This window comes from Lithobates pipiens, unplaced genomic scaffold (genome assembly GCF_037356315.1).
Source record: "Lithobates pipiens isolate NorthernLeopardFrog02 unplaced genomic scaffold, aLitPip1_a1.2 Scaffold_8, whole genome shotgun sequence".
Taxonomy (NCBI): Eukaryota; Metazoa; Chordata; class Amphibia; order Anura; family Ranidae; genus Lithobates; species Lithobates pipiens.
Window position 1 is genome coordinate 62291138 of NW_027507903.1, and position 15346 is coordinate 62306483.

Consider the following 15346-nt stretch of genomic DNA (forward strand, 5'->3'; position numbering starts at 1 on the left):
GCGGTGTACACAGCTCCCGCACCGCCCCAAAGATGTTGCTTGCAGGTCTTTTTTTCCTGTCCTGCAAGCGCACCGCCCCAGTGTAAAAGCACTCGCGCTTTCACATTGGGGCTGCAGAAAAGGCAGTTTACAGGCGCTTTTCAAATGCTATTTTTAGTGCAAATACACCTGTAAAACGCCTCAGTGTGAAAGTGGCATGCTACTTGTTTTTTGGAATCCCGCCCTGCGTGGCGCAGTTTTGTTTTCCTTCTTTTGTGTCATCTGTTTTCTTGTAGAAAATTTTAATAAAAATAAATTTACAAAAAAAAACATGAATTTTACATAAAACTCACCCCTGACCTTTGACCCTAAACTCGATCTTGGTTTTTTGCTCTTTATTTCATTTATGTATTTTTTACACACACTTTTTTGTTAACATACAATGAATCTTTTTTATTCATTCAAGAGGAGAAAGAACATAGGGGCAGGTTGTATAGCTACTGATCACTATGATAGCTCTCGATCATTAGTAAGAGACCCAGAGCTAGTTAGTTAGTAAGGTTGAATAAAGACACCAGTCCATCCAGTTAAACCTGAGTGTCTACAATTGTCCCTATCCCTATACATTGCACACTCACATCAGTCCCTACACTCAAGGAGCCCACAATCCAAGGTCCCCATTCATATATTAGGGCCAATTTTGGACAGAAGCCAATTAACCTACCAGTATGTCTTTGGAGTGTGGGAGGAAACCGGAGTACCCGGAGGAAACCCACACAGACACACGGAGAACATGCAAACTCCAGGCAGGTAGTGTCGTGGTTGGGATTCAAACCAGCGACCCTTTTTACTGCTAGGCGAGAGTGCTACCCACTAAACCACTGTGCCACCCAGCTTTCGGTCTCTATACTGGGAACGCATTGTTTAGTGCTCCCCCAGCACAAACACAGGTATGCACACTTCAGTGAGACTTCATATGTGCATATGCTCGTCATCTAGGAAAGCACTGTCACATTTGGATTCAACAAACCCTATTTGTAATAAAATGGATGCAAAGATATGTTAATTTGTCCTATGTCTTGTGCACTATTCTCAATCCTATCTCAAGCAGAGTAAACCTGTGCATGCATTTTTTTTTTTTTACACTGATACACACAGACATGAGACAGAGATCCCACGTAAAAATAGTGTGCATAATAAGCAAATATTTAATTTACAAAGTGTGAAAACTATTGTGGATATTGTGCATTTTAGCACTTGCACCACAATATCACACCGAAGCATAACATGACTACACCTTACCTTTGATGAGTAGGACTTCTTCCGTTTGGAAGCTGCTTTCTCATTCTTCCTCTTGCCTTTTCCATCCTCTTCTACCTGATCTCCTTCTTCCTCTTCACTGCTGCCATCAGCAGCATTGCCTCCTTCCCCTTCAGTTTCTGAGGAGCTTTGTTGCTGCATTGCCTTAAATGAACCAGAAATGTGACCAATATAAGAGACTGTAATCCAGTACAAAATTGCCAAACAACGATAACCTATTTGTAGTCACGATGAAAGATGTCAATTTATTTTTATGTAACTCTGGATACTCTGTACAGTAGCCCTCAAAATGTCACTGCCACTGTTGGGAAAGGGGTTTACATTTTAATGCCACTACATTGACCACCAATGCAGGGGAGATAATTAAAATTGCTACACTACTGCTTGGTACCAGTGCAGAGGGTTTAACAGCAGCACTACTGACACCTTTGCTGGGGGTTATTACTCTGGCCACTGACACCCATGCTGGGGGTTATTACTCTGGTCAGTGACACCCATGCTGGGGGTTATTACTCTAGTCAGTGACACCCATGCTGGGGGTTATTACTCTAGTCAGTGACACCCATGCTGGGGGTTATTACTCTGGTCAGTGACACCCATGCTGTAGGTTATTACTCTGGTCAGTGACCGACATGCTGGGGGTTATTAGACTGGGCTGGTCAGCAACACCCATGCTGGGTGTTATTACTTTGGTCACTGACACCCATGCTGGGGGTTATTACTCTGGTCAGTGGTGGTTATTACTCTGATTACTGACACTCATGCTGAAGCTTAATACTCTGGTCACTGATACCCATGCTGTGGGTTATTACTCTGGTGACTGACACCCATGCTGGGGGTTATTACTCTGGTCAATGACACCCATGCTGGAGGTTATTACTCTGGTCACTGACACCCTTGCTGGGGGGTTATTACGCTGGTCACTGACACCAATGCTGGGGATTATTACTCTGGTCACTGACACCCATGCTGGGGGTTATTACTCTGGTCACTGAAACCCATGCTGGGGGTTATTACTCTGGTCAGTGACACCCATGCTGGGGGCTATTACTCTGGTCAGTGACACCCATGCTGGGGGTTATTACTCTGGGCTGGTCAGTGACACCCATGCTGGGGGTTATTACTCTGGTCACTGACACCCATCCTGGGGGTTATTACTCTGGTCACTGACACCCATGCTGGGGGTTATTACTCTGGTCACTGACACCCATGTTGGGGGTTATTACTCTGGTCACTGACACCCATGCTGGGGGTTATTACTCTGGTCACTGACACTCATGCTGAAGCTTAATACTCTCGTCACTGACACCCATGCTGCAGGTTATTAGTCTGGTGACTGGCACTCATGCTGGGGGTTATTACTCTGGTCAATGAAACCCATGCTGGAGGTTATTACTCTGGTCACTGAAACCCTTGCTGAGGGTTATTACTCTGGCCACTGACACCGGTGCTGAGGGTTATTACTGCAGTCATTGGCTTCAATGTTGGAGGGTTGTCATCGCAGTCACTGACACCAATGCTGGGAATTATTATTGCGTACACCAATGTTGGATTTTTTTTTTTTTACTGTAGTCAATCACATCAATGCAGGTCACTGTCACCAATGTTGGGGGTTCTTAGAACTGCCACCAACACCTATGTTGGGGGGGGGGGGGTTATTATTACGGTAACCATTGCCAGTGCGGAGTGATGATATTGTGATAACAGACATAACTGATGACCTCAACTTTCTCTTCAGCATGCATTGCAGTAAAAAAAATCCCCATTAATATTGAATGGGCTGTATAACTTGATGCAATACACCTTAACACCTGATAGAACACTGCTATTGTGTGTGGACGTGTCAGGGTCTCCCCTTAAAGCCCTCTATTATTTTTAAGTTGACCACCATTGTACAGGCTGACTTTGCATTCTGGAAATATGGTCAAAGGAACAGAAAAGTGTATATTATTATATTAAAGTTGAAAACAGTGGATTTTAGCTGCAAAGGTGTACAAAAACACTATGACTGTGCATATAGACTATGCATGCTGTATCCTTTTAGTAACTGAACATCATAATGCCTCAATAATAATAAAAATGATACCAAAATAATGGTTTAGAGACACCGTTACAAATTTGTGCATTTTTTTTTACTAGCCTGCTATTATCTATGAAGCAAACATAATTTTCAGCTTTTCTTTAAAAAAAAAACTTTTGAAAGCCTGTGTTTGAATTTTAACAGCAATGAATGTGCACCTGTCCATGTATTATAGTATTTTTAAACCACTTCAACATTCCAGAAAGCATACATCCCAATCCCCCAAATGTAAAATCATACTAATTTTCTTTGTCTATGTCCAATATTCTCCTTACTCCCAACAAACATCAATATAGTTCAACCAACAAAAGGGAAAAAATAAATAAATTACACAATCTTATGCCCACGGTTGATCCAGAGGAAGGCAAAAAAAAAACAAAAAAACCCCCAGAAAAGCATGACCCAAGTGCCTTGAAAAAGTATTCACACCCCTTGAAATTTTCCACATTTTGTCATCTTGCAACCAAAAACTTAAATGTATTTTATTGGGATTTTATGTGTTACACCAACACAAAGTGGCACATAATTGTGAAGTGGAAGTAAAATGATAAATCGCTTAAATATTTTTTTACAAATAAATATGTGAAAAGTGTGGTGTGTATTTGTATTCAGACTTTGTAGAAGCCCCTTTCTCTGCAATTACAGCTGCAAGTCTTTTTGGGGATGTCTCTACCAGCTTTGCACATCTAGAGAGTGAAATTTTTCGTATTTGCAAAATAGCTGAAGCTCCTTCAGATTGGATGAAGAGCGTCTGTTTTCAAGTCTTGCCACAGATTCTCAATTGGATTTAGGTCTGGACTTTGACTGGGCCATTCTAACACATGGATATGCTTTGATCTAAACCATTCCATTGTAGCTCTGGCTGTATGTTTAGGGTCGTTGTCCTGCTGGAAGGTGAACCTCCACACCAATCTCAAGTCTTTAGCAGACTGTAACAGGTTTTCTTCTAAGATTGCCCTGTATTTGGCTCCATTCATCTTCCCATCAACTCTGACCAGCTTCCCTGTCCCTGCTGAAGAAAAGCATCCCCACAACATGATGCTGCCACATTTCACGATGGGGATGGTGTGTTCAGGGTGATGTGCAGTGTAAGTTTTCCGCCACACATAGCTTATTGCTTTTAGGCAAAAAGTTCAATTTTTAACCCATTTAACCAGAGCAACTTCTTCCACGTTTGCTGGGTCCCCCACATGGCTTTTGGCAAACTGCAAATGGGACTTCTTATGACTTTCTTTCAACAATGGCTTTCTTCTTCCACTCTTCCATAAAGGTCAGATTTGTGGAGTGCACGACTAATAGTTGTCCTGTGGACAGATTCTCCTACCTGAGCTGTGGCTCTCTGCAGCTCCTCCAAAAGTTACCATGGGCCTCTTGGCTGCTTTTTTGATTAATGCTCTCCTTGCTCAGCCTGTCAGTTTAGGTGGACGGCCATGTCTTGGTTGGTTTGCAGTTGTGCCACGCCCTTTCCATTTTCAGATAATGTATTGAACAGTGCTCCATGAGATGTTCAAAGCTTGGCATATTTCTTTTTATAACCTAACCCTGCTTTAAACTTCTCCACAACTTTATCCCTGACCTTTCTGGTGTGTTCCTAGGCCTTCATGATGCTGTTTGTTCCCTAAGGTTCTTTAACAAACCTCTAATGGCTTCACAGAACAGCTGTGTATACCGTGATTAAATTACACATAGGTGGACTATATTTACTAATTAGGCGACTTCTGAAGGTAATTGGTTCCACTAGATTTTAATTAGGCGTATCAGAGTAAAAGGAGCTGAATACAAATGCACACCACACTTTTCAGATATTTATTTGTAAAAAAACTTGAAAATCATTTATCATTTTCCTTCCACTTCACAATTATGTGCCACTTTGTGTTGGTCTATCACATAAAACCCCAATAAAATACATTTACGTTTTTGGTTGTAGCATGACAAAATGTGGAAAATTTCAAGGGCTATGAATACTTTTTCAAGGCACTGTACATGTTAGACTCCAGTTATATAATGTACATTTATGAAAGAATCCAGGCCTTTTTTAATGCAATCTACTAAGCTGGCCAGAACCAGCTTTAGAGGGAGTCTATTCCACAATTTCACAGCTCTTACTGTGAAGAAGCCTTTCCATATTTGGAGATTTAATCTCTTTTCCTCCAGATGTAAAGAGTGCCCCCTTATCGTCAATGATGATGACCTTAAAGTGAATAACTCCACATCAAGTTCACTATATGGACCACTTATGTATTTATATATGGTGATCATATCCCCTATTAATCTCCTCTTCTCAAGAGAGAATAAATTCAGTTCCTCCAATCTTTCCTCATAGCTGAGTTCCTCCATGCCTCTTATCAGTTTGGTTGCCCTTCTCTGCACTTTCTCCAGTTCCCCGATATCTTTTTTTTGAGAACTGGTACCCAGAACTGAACGGCATATTCCAGATGAGGTCTTACTAATGATTTGTACAGGGGAAAAATGATATCTCTTTCTCTGGAGTCCATACCTCTCTTAATACAAGAAAGGATTTTGCTCACTTTGGAAAACCGCAGCTTGGCATTGCATGCTATCATTGAGCTTATGATCTACCAAAACCCCCAAATCCTTCTCCACCATTGATTTCCCCAGTTGTACTCCCCGTAGTATGTATGATGCATGCATATTCTTAGCCTCCAAAGTGCATACATTTACATTTATCAACATTAAACCTCATTTGTCACATAGTTGCCAAATTAAAGAGTGCATTGAGGTCGGCTTTTAAGTTGGAGACATCCTGTAAGGAGTAAGGAGGAGTTTGAGCTGGACCAGTACTGGTCTCCAGATGCCTATATTTGTAAAACTGAATATATTCTTAAAATGTATTCATCTGGCACATGGACATCTAAAACAAAAAAAGTCCAAAGTAGAGGTGTTTACATTTTTAGCCAATCAGATTCTAGGTTTTCGCGTTCCTACTACAGGTTACAGAAAAAGCAAACATCTAGCTGGTTGCTGAGGCAATACCATTTCCATCATCTTGTTTTGTAATCAAGACTCCATAGTTATATATATTCCACCTCTGTATTTTTTCTGTGTATTACTTATTGCATATTTCCAGGAGAACTTCCACCAAAGTACATGACCATTTTCTCACTGTACTTTCTTCTATTGTATTCTGCTTTTGCAGTTCATGCTCACCTTCAGATGCATCTATTAAAGAAAATAAATATAAATATGTTTTACTTATATGCCGTACTATGTACATAAATACACTTAAAATATGTTTATCAATAAGGCTTATTATTAGTTATATATACAATTTTTTGTATCAATATTTGACTACACCCAAATCCTTGAAAACATCTGACACCAAACTGCTGCTGTTCCCGACCACACCATTCCTGTGTCCACATTTCATACAAGCATGGAGTACCACAACAGCTATTACTCCAAATCAGCCTGCTTATACCCTAAAGAGGGGGGATTTGTAAACCCCCAAAGCACACTGGCTATTGAAAATAAAGAATATCATTTGTATATCTTCTTTATTGAGATCTACCCTCCTGTTACAGGACAGTGAAAGAGCAGCAACAGACTGATGAGGTAATCTCTCTGCTCTCCCTTCTGTCAGCATGTTCCTTTTTACCATAGTACATGTACATGCAGAACACCTGACCGGGCCTAAGTGCTGCCCTTCCCTCTCAGTCTAACTGCTGTTGTACATGGAAATACTAGAACTGAAATCAAGTCAAATTCAGTTCTTTACCCTACTTGCATTTTAGAAACACATTTAATTCATTTGTGTTTTTTGTTTTGCATATCTGCTTGGTCTTTCTTTGTACTTCCTTTCCCTATTTTTAATGGAATTCGTTTTGGAAATAAAAGTTTAAGGCCTCATTCCCACGAGGATCCGCTCAGCAGTCCACCAGCTCAGCAGGCGATCTCTCCATTGATCTCCGCTGAGCCGGCGGATGACAGGTCCGCCTCTGCTCATTGAGAGGGGAGGGGCCTGTCAGAGCGCCGCCGATTCCTATGGAGGGATCGGACGAAACCGGTCAGCATGTCCGTTATCATCAGATCTCATCCGATCAGACAGATGCGAACGTATCGCCATACGTCTAATTTTAGCGGATCAGATGTCAGCAGACATGGTAACCGCTGATATCCGTCCCTCCATAGACCTGCATGGAGCGTCCGTTCAGGTCTGCCTAAGAAACTGACAGGCGGACCTGAACCGTCTGTGTGAAAGGGGCCTAAGGGACGGCCATTTGCAGGAACTAATTCTATTGATAAAAATACAGGAGAAGAGACAGAAAGTCCATTGACCAGAAATCAGTGGGGAACATTTCTGTATCACCAGATCACACATAATATGGCCTTAAAGTGATTGTAAAGGCAGAAGGTTTTTTATCTTAAGCATTAAGATAAAAGCATTAAGATAAAAAGCCTTCTTTGTGCCACAGCCCTCCTCAGCCCCTCTAATACTTACCTGAGACCACTCTCTTTCCAGCGATGTTGTAGGATTGTCTCAGCTGCCCAGGGCTCATTGGCTGGGACAATCAAAGTCAATGAGCAATTGAGTAGAGGAAGGGGGCGGGCCAGGCTGCAGCTCGGGTGCCCCCATAGCAAGCTGCTTGCTGTGCGGTCCCTTGTCAGGAGGGGCCAGGAGAGCCGAAGAGGTACCCAAGAAGAGGAGGATCTAGGCTGCCCTGTGCAAAATATAACAAGTACCTAATTTGCAATTTCTGCTGAAATGCAGGCATTTGGTGGCAGTGCAAATACCTGCGTTAGCCTTTAAATTAATCCCTGTAGCCATATGAAGCTCTTTGGATCTTAGCCACAGGTTGTAATCATAGATGTGTGTGCGGTGCTAATTCCCCTGACTTCCCTGGGCTGTCCCCTGTGTTGACCCCCCCCCCCCCACCGCAATGCTGCTAGCTTTCCTCCTCTCCTTTCCCCCAGGAGAGTGGGGGGAGAGGCTAATCGATATGTCATTTACCAGCCCCTTTCCTTTTCTAAATGAACACAGTGATGCACTTACAAACTGTGTTTACTATGGGGGCTTTGGGGTGCACCCCCTAATGCAACAGGCTGCGCATAGCTATGGTTGTTCTAATATATTAATGGCAAGTGTTGAAGGGTAGGGTGCCAAGACCCGTACTGCAACTTGTTACAAAAGCCGAGGTTCTGTGTATAGCCTGAGCCATTGCTGATCTCTCCTTCTAAAAATGTCTTTCTAATCCAACAGTTTGAGAATGTTCTCTGTGACTGAACCCAAAGTATGCAAATTAGGTGTTCTCACGTAATTTTCTGGATTTCTTGTCCTGGGCCAGTGATTCAAAAAGTACTGAAGCCAGAAACAGCATCAATTACTAGCATATTTAACAGGAATGCTGGCCACAACTATTAATAAATTGGTGACCGCTTGATGAAGCACAATAATACAATACATACAATAATTAATTCAAGGAACAGCAACTAAGTAAAAATAGTAAAGTCTCGTCAAAAGTAACTTCTAGAGAAATATTACAACAATTTAAAGTGTGTACTTACTGAAAATACACTTTATGTTTATATGTAAAGGTACATTTCACTATTTTTATTCTACCATTGCATGTGCGGCACAACTCAGTGTTCTACCTGTCCTAATGCACTTTTTTTTTTTTTTATAGTTTCCTGAACTTTAGTCACCCAGTAGAAATAAAACAGAAAATGACTGAAACAGTACAAATGTTGCATATGAAAACATTCCCTGGAATTCATGAAAACTGGTGCAGAGAGATTTTGCTAAAGTGTCTCGCATGCGTTCTAAAAGTAGCACAGCATGCACCCAATTCATGTACCTGTCTAGCACTTGTACAATTTGGCACATGCTGTGCCCCTTTTAGAAAACAAGACACTTTTGCAAAATCTGTCTCTGTACATCAAGAGAGTCTTAATCAGCTCCACTTTCATAAGATGCAAAGGGGTTGATTTACCAAAACTGGAGATGGCAAAATCTGGTGCAGCTGTGCATGGTAGCCACTCAGCTTCTAACGTCAGCTTGTTCAATTAAGCTTTGACAATAAGGCCGGGTTCACACTGGTACGACAAACGCTCCGACATTGGGAGCTCATGACACATGACGTGTGAAAATTAATGTTTACCTATGAGAGCCATCTTAACTCGTGTGGCAGAAGTAAAAGGTTCCTGCACTACTTTGGTCCGACTTTGATTGAATATCACTGAAGTCAGATCAAAGTCGGATCGCCGTCTTAACTGATCTGACTTTGGCATGCGACTTGGGCTCTGATGATCTTGAAGGGGAACCCCACGACCAAATAAAAAAAAACGGCATCCCCTCTAAGACCATACCAGACCCTTTGGTCTGGCTTGGATTTTAAGGGGAACCCCCCACGCTGTAAAAATAGTGGCCCCCCCAAATCCATATCAGACCTTTATGCGAGCACGCAGCCCGGCAGGTCAGGAAAGGGGGTGGGGACGAGCAAGCCCCCCCCACCAAACATACCAGGCCACATGCCCTCAACATGGGGGTGGTGCTGTGGGGCAGGGAGGCCTCTGCACCACCCACCCAAAGCATCTTGTCCCCATGCTGATGGGGAAAAGAGCCTCTTCCAGACAACTCTGGACATTGGTTGTCGGGGTCTATGGGTGGGAGGCTTAACGGAATCTGGAGATCCCGTCCCCCCAACCTTTGTGAATGAGTAATAGGTAGATTGTACCCCTACCTATTCACCTTAAAAAAAAAAAAAATGTCAAAATACAGTACACAGGTTTTTAAAATCATTTATTAAGGCAGCTTTGGAGTCTCTTCCGATTTCCTCTTCCCTCTCCGGCTCTTATGGCGTCACCGCCAGGGGCATGATGGGGCAGTGATGTCATAAGGAGGCGTGGTCTCCATATGCCACCGGGTGGCCCCGCCCCATGTCTTTATAAGTCATAGCACACGGCGGACCTGGCATTATGCCGGGAGAGCGCGTCAAGGCAACATCGGAAGAAGAACAGAGGGAGAAGACTGCGCAGAGAGGAGACCAAATAGAAGCAGAAGACAGCGGACAGAGGGAAAAGAACCAGAGAGTACTAGAAGACATCAGCGGAGAAGAACCAGAGAGGGGAGAAAAACTGTCAGAGTCAAAAGACATCAGCGGAGGAGCGAGAATAAATCGGAAATGACGCTGGAGCTACCTTACTTAAAAACCTGTGTACTGCGTTTTCTTTTTGACACTTTTTTAGGTGAATGGGTAGGGGTACAATGTACCCCATACTCATTCACATAAGGTGGGAGGCCAGGATCTGGGGGCTCCCATGTTAAAGCCCCACGCCCGCAGACTTCGACAACCAATGGCCAGGGTTGTCGGGAAGAGGCCCTTGTCCCCATCAACATGGTTGTCAGGAAGAGGCTTTTCTTGGTGTGGGCGGGGGGGGGCCCCGTAAAATACAAGCCAGACTGAAGGGTCTAGTATGGTCTTGGAGGGGGAACCCATGCCACTTTTTTTTTGCCGTGGAGTTTTTCTTAAAGATTCATACCAGACACAAAGTGCCTGTCAATGTCGGGATCAAAGTCGGATCCCCGTTCATTGAAGTCGGGCGGATGTCGGACTTCAAGTCTCAGGGCAAAATCATACGACTGTCGTGTCGTACCAGTGTGAACCCGGCCTAAAACCTGGAAGGTGACTGGTTTCTTTGCAAAGCTACACCAGATTTTGCACTCCCCAGTTTTGGTAAATCAACCCCAAACTGTTGGTATTTTATTATGAATTTGATGCATGTGTTGCTCCACAATATAGAAGTGGTGAAAAGTAGAACTATTTGAATTAGAATTTTTGAATTACCAACAGTTTGGGGTTTTAAATTAACAACACATTAACAAGAGCAATTTATACCAGAAAAGTGTCACAGCAGCTTTATTGAACCCCCCCCCCCCCCCCCATTCTTTTTTTGTTTAATTACAGTTTTAAATTACTTTTTAGATGATAAAACTTGCTCCTGAGATTCTCTGCTTTTAAAAAAATGCAGAAGTTTAGAAGAGTAAAGGCTACCATGTTATGTTACCATATGACTGGGTCTGGTCTCTCAGATGCTGACAGCTGGGTCTGGGGGTGTTTCTATCAAGGGGGTGTGTCAGGGACTAGACTTATTGGGACCATTCAGTAAGACATTTGCTACACATTTCTGGCAGTGTGTGTGTATATAGTCAGGAGCCTTGCACCAAATTCATGAAAACCTGGCAACATATTTATTAGTACCGATGAATGCGACAAGTTCAAGCAGCTCTATTTGTAACACTTTTACTGTATGCCATTATTGTTGCAACAATTTTGTTGGTGATAAGGAAAGTGGAGGTAATAAAGATCTCTACCATGTTGGCGTAAACTATTGATTGTGTTAAAGTAGAACTATAGGCAAAACTTTTTTTTTTTCATTTTGGCTAGAGCAAGGGAGGGTTATTATGATCCCTTTCAGTTGTGTCCCAATGTGGAGATTTCCCTTCACTTCCTGTTCCATAGCCAAATGAGAGGAAAACCCTGCAAATTAAGGGAATTTCCTGGGGACCGCCAGGCCACCAGAATTAGTGTCCCCATTGGAAGATTTCCCCTCTATGACTTTTCTGGGGACAGCCCAAAATGTATCTTTTACTTTCAATGATAATGGTAAACAGGACAAATAGAGAGGGTGAATCTCCCTAATGGGGGGCAAAGACAGCAATACAAACCTGTTATAATTCATCTCCACTCTATCCAAAAGGAAAATAAAAGTTTTGCCTTTAGTTATACTTTACGGTCCTCTGAAACTGGTAATCGATACATTTCCATTATTCTCTCAACTTCTCCAAATAACTTATCTGTCCATAAAACTCCACCACTTCACAGGAGAGAGGCCTGCAACAGTTATTTCAAAGTTCCAACATATTTATATACACCTTACTAACATGTACATGAATCTGCTGCAGGTTCCACCTTTTGTTGCACAACCGTAAGACAGATTTCCAAAGAGTATCTACAAAACGGTTAATGAATTGGAGGAATCGTGTGCAATAGAAATGCACAGGAAAAGCAGTTACCCTGGCTGGAATTCTGCAGAAAAAGTTCTGGTAATCTGCACAAAGTTACTGTTATTTATCAGCAATTATCCTATACAAATAACACAAAACATTTAATGTGTGCTGGGCAACTACCAGTGCAGACACTATGGGGTCTATTTATAAAACATTCATTAGACAAATGCAGGCTGCATGTATTTGGGAAGTAATTTCTGTTACAGATTCATCCCAATGATTGTCAACTCAAGCTAATGACCAAAATGTGAATAACTCAATGAGGAAATACACCACCTTTTGGCCACAAGATGGCGCTGATGATCATAAGAATTAACCACTTGCCACCCAGGCCAATTCTGACATTTCTCTCCTACATGTAAAAATCATCATTTTTTTGCTAGAAAATTACATAGAACCCCCAAACATTATATATGTTTTTTTAGCAAAGTCCCTAGAGAATACAATGGCTGTTTTTGCAACTTTTTATCTTGCATGGTATTTGCGCAGCAATTTTCAAATGCGCTTTTTTTGGGAAAGAAACAGTTTCGTGCTTAAAAAAAAACAAAAAAACAGTAAAGTTAGCCCAATTTTTTTGCATATTGTGAAAGATGAAGTTACGGCGAGTAAATAGATACCTAACATGTCACGCTTCAAAATTGCACACGCTCATGGAATGGCGCCAAAGTTCGGGACTTAAAAATCCCCATAGGTGACGCTTGAATTTTTTTACTGATTACATGTTTTGAGATACAGAGGATGTCTAGGGAAAAAATTATTGCTCTCGCTCTAACATTCGCATTGATACCTCACATGTGGGGTTTGAACACCATTTTCATATGTGGGCGGGACTTACGTATGCGTTCGCTTCTGCGTGCAAGCACACGGGGACAGGGGCACTTTAAAAACTTTTTTTTTATTGTTAATTATACTTTCTTTTTTTATTTTGATGCTTTTTTGGGGAAAAATTTTTTTTTGATCACTTTAATTCCTATTACAAGGAATGTAAACATCCTTTTTAATAGGAATATGACATGACAGGTCCTCTTTATAGTGAGATATGGGGTCAATAAGACCCCACCTCTCACCAATGGGCTGCGAAGCCTGAAATAAAAAACAAAAATAAATAAACCAATCGCTGCTTCCCAGCCGAAGCAGTGCCGTTTTTTTTTTAATATAGAGGCCAGGCGTGACGTCATAACATCCCGCCTGGCCTCCAACGATCATAGAGAATCCAGCGACCATCTGGTCCGGATGGAAATGTCTATGATCAACATCCGGGGCCGGCGGATCCTCTGTCTGACTCACCGAGCATAGTAGAAGCACCGGAGGGCGGCGGGGGGGGGGGGGGGATATGGGGGCGTCCCCTCTTGCCTCCCGTAAGAGGAGCCGCTATGATCCTTTTTATGGTGTAGGGAATCACGGGCCGAAAACAGCAAAATCTGAATGATGTTTGTAGCTACAGGCATCATTCAGATATACCCGCTCAAAGTCCATCACGTCATATGAGGAGATTAAAGAGGAGCTCCAGTCTCCCCCCAAAAAAATTAAAAGTCAACTACTATAGCTGCTGACTTTTAATATAAGGACACTTACCTGTCCAGGGATGAGGATGTCCAGCCATGTTTTTTTTTTAAACCAAAATCAAGTTTATTGAGCATAGAAATAAAAAATGACATCATACATATGAATAAACCCTGGTGCAACAAGCACCAATATACTCAGTACCCAATAAAATAAGCATCTTACGTCTGACATACAAAAGTGAAACATCTTGACTGCCGCACATACAAGCATTTTAAACTGATGTGATCAGGAACAAATGCCCCAAGAGGCCAAGGTATCGTAAGGGAGTAGAGGGGAGGTCGGGCCCCGCAATGGTGTGGTATGTGTCCTTCAACCAGAGCAGCTATCTGCATTCTCCATCCAGCTATCCCACACTTTACCAAATTTATCTGGGCACCCCCGGTTGGCATACATTACTTTTTTAAACGGTAAGACACTGTTCACTGCCCCTCTCCACTGCTGGATCGTAGGGGGAGTAGGCCTAAGCCACAAGCAGGCTATCTGCATCCGAGCAGTGAAGAGGACCTCTTGCAAAAATGTCCTAAAGTATTTTTCCTCCTCAGGAAGAGGAAGAAGACCCAGGATACACTGCCGTGGGCATAGGGCAACGGGGGAACCCATATGGTCATGCAGAAACTTAATTACTTGCTCCCAGAAACCCTGGACAAGCGGGCAAGCCCAGATGAGGTGGTAGAAAGAACTGTTGGTGTCACCACAGCGGGGGCAAGCAGGGTCAAAGTCAGGTTTGAATCTGGATATGCGGCCAGGGGTAAGATACGTGCGGTGGAGCATGTATAGATGCGTGAGCCTATCTGACAGCCTCGGAGACACCACCCTAGATACATTCAGGACATCACTCCACTGGTCATCCCCCAGGGCCCCAACATCAACCTCCCAACGTGCTTTTAACCTGTATGCTCTAGCCGTGGCCTGGGGGGTAATGAGAATCTGGTAGAAACAGGAAATCAATTTCCTCGAGTCGTCTCCAAACACCAAATCCGCCAAGGCTGTGGATTCCAGTGGTGGAGAGGAGCGCCCGAATTGGGTCTGAGCCGCGTGACGGACCTGCAGGTAGCGAAACAACATAAAGTTTGGAAGGTCATACTCCTCCTTTAGCTGCTGAAAAGTTTTAATGCCCTGAGCCCCGTACAACTGGGACAAATACACTATCCCTCTGCATATCCACAGCTTATAATCCGGCACCCTCAGCATCTCGGGTAGGGAGGGGTTCTCCCAGAGAGGCGTGTGGGCATGCAGGGTGGGAGCCGCAGTCGCCTTCTGGGCCCCACTCCAAATTCTACTATGGTGTAAAAGCATGAGCTGCCCCGAACCCGAGCGGGAAAGTCCCCGATGGCTACAAAATAGACTCTGAAAGGGGTGCGCAACCACGTCCGTGA

At 43.0% G+C, this 15346-nt stretch overlaps 1 protein-coding gene across 1 annotated transcript in view; it reads right to left on the minus strand.

Moving 5' to 3' along the window:
• HDGFL3 (HDGF like 3) overlaps positions 1-15346 on the minus strand; it is a 109947-nt gene that overhangs the window by 35837 nt on the left and 58764 nt on the right. Inside the window, exons 4-5 of the mRNA XM_077472350.1 lie at positions 6548-6559; positions 1282-1443 (exon numbers count right to left, since the gene is read on the minus strand). Coding sequence (XP_077328476.1) covers positions 1282-1443; positions 6548-6559 — 174 coding nt within the window. The remainder of the gene's footprint in view (positions 1-1281; positions 1444-6547; positions 6560-15346) is intronic.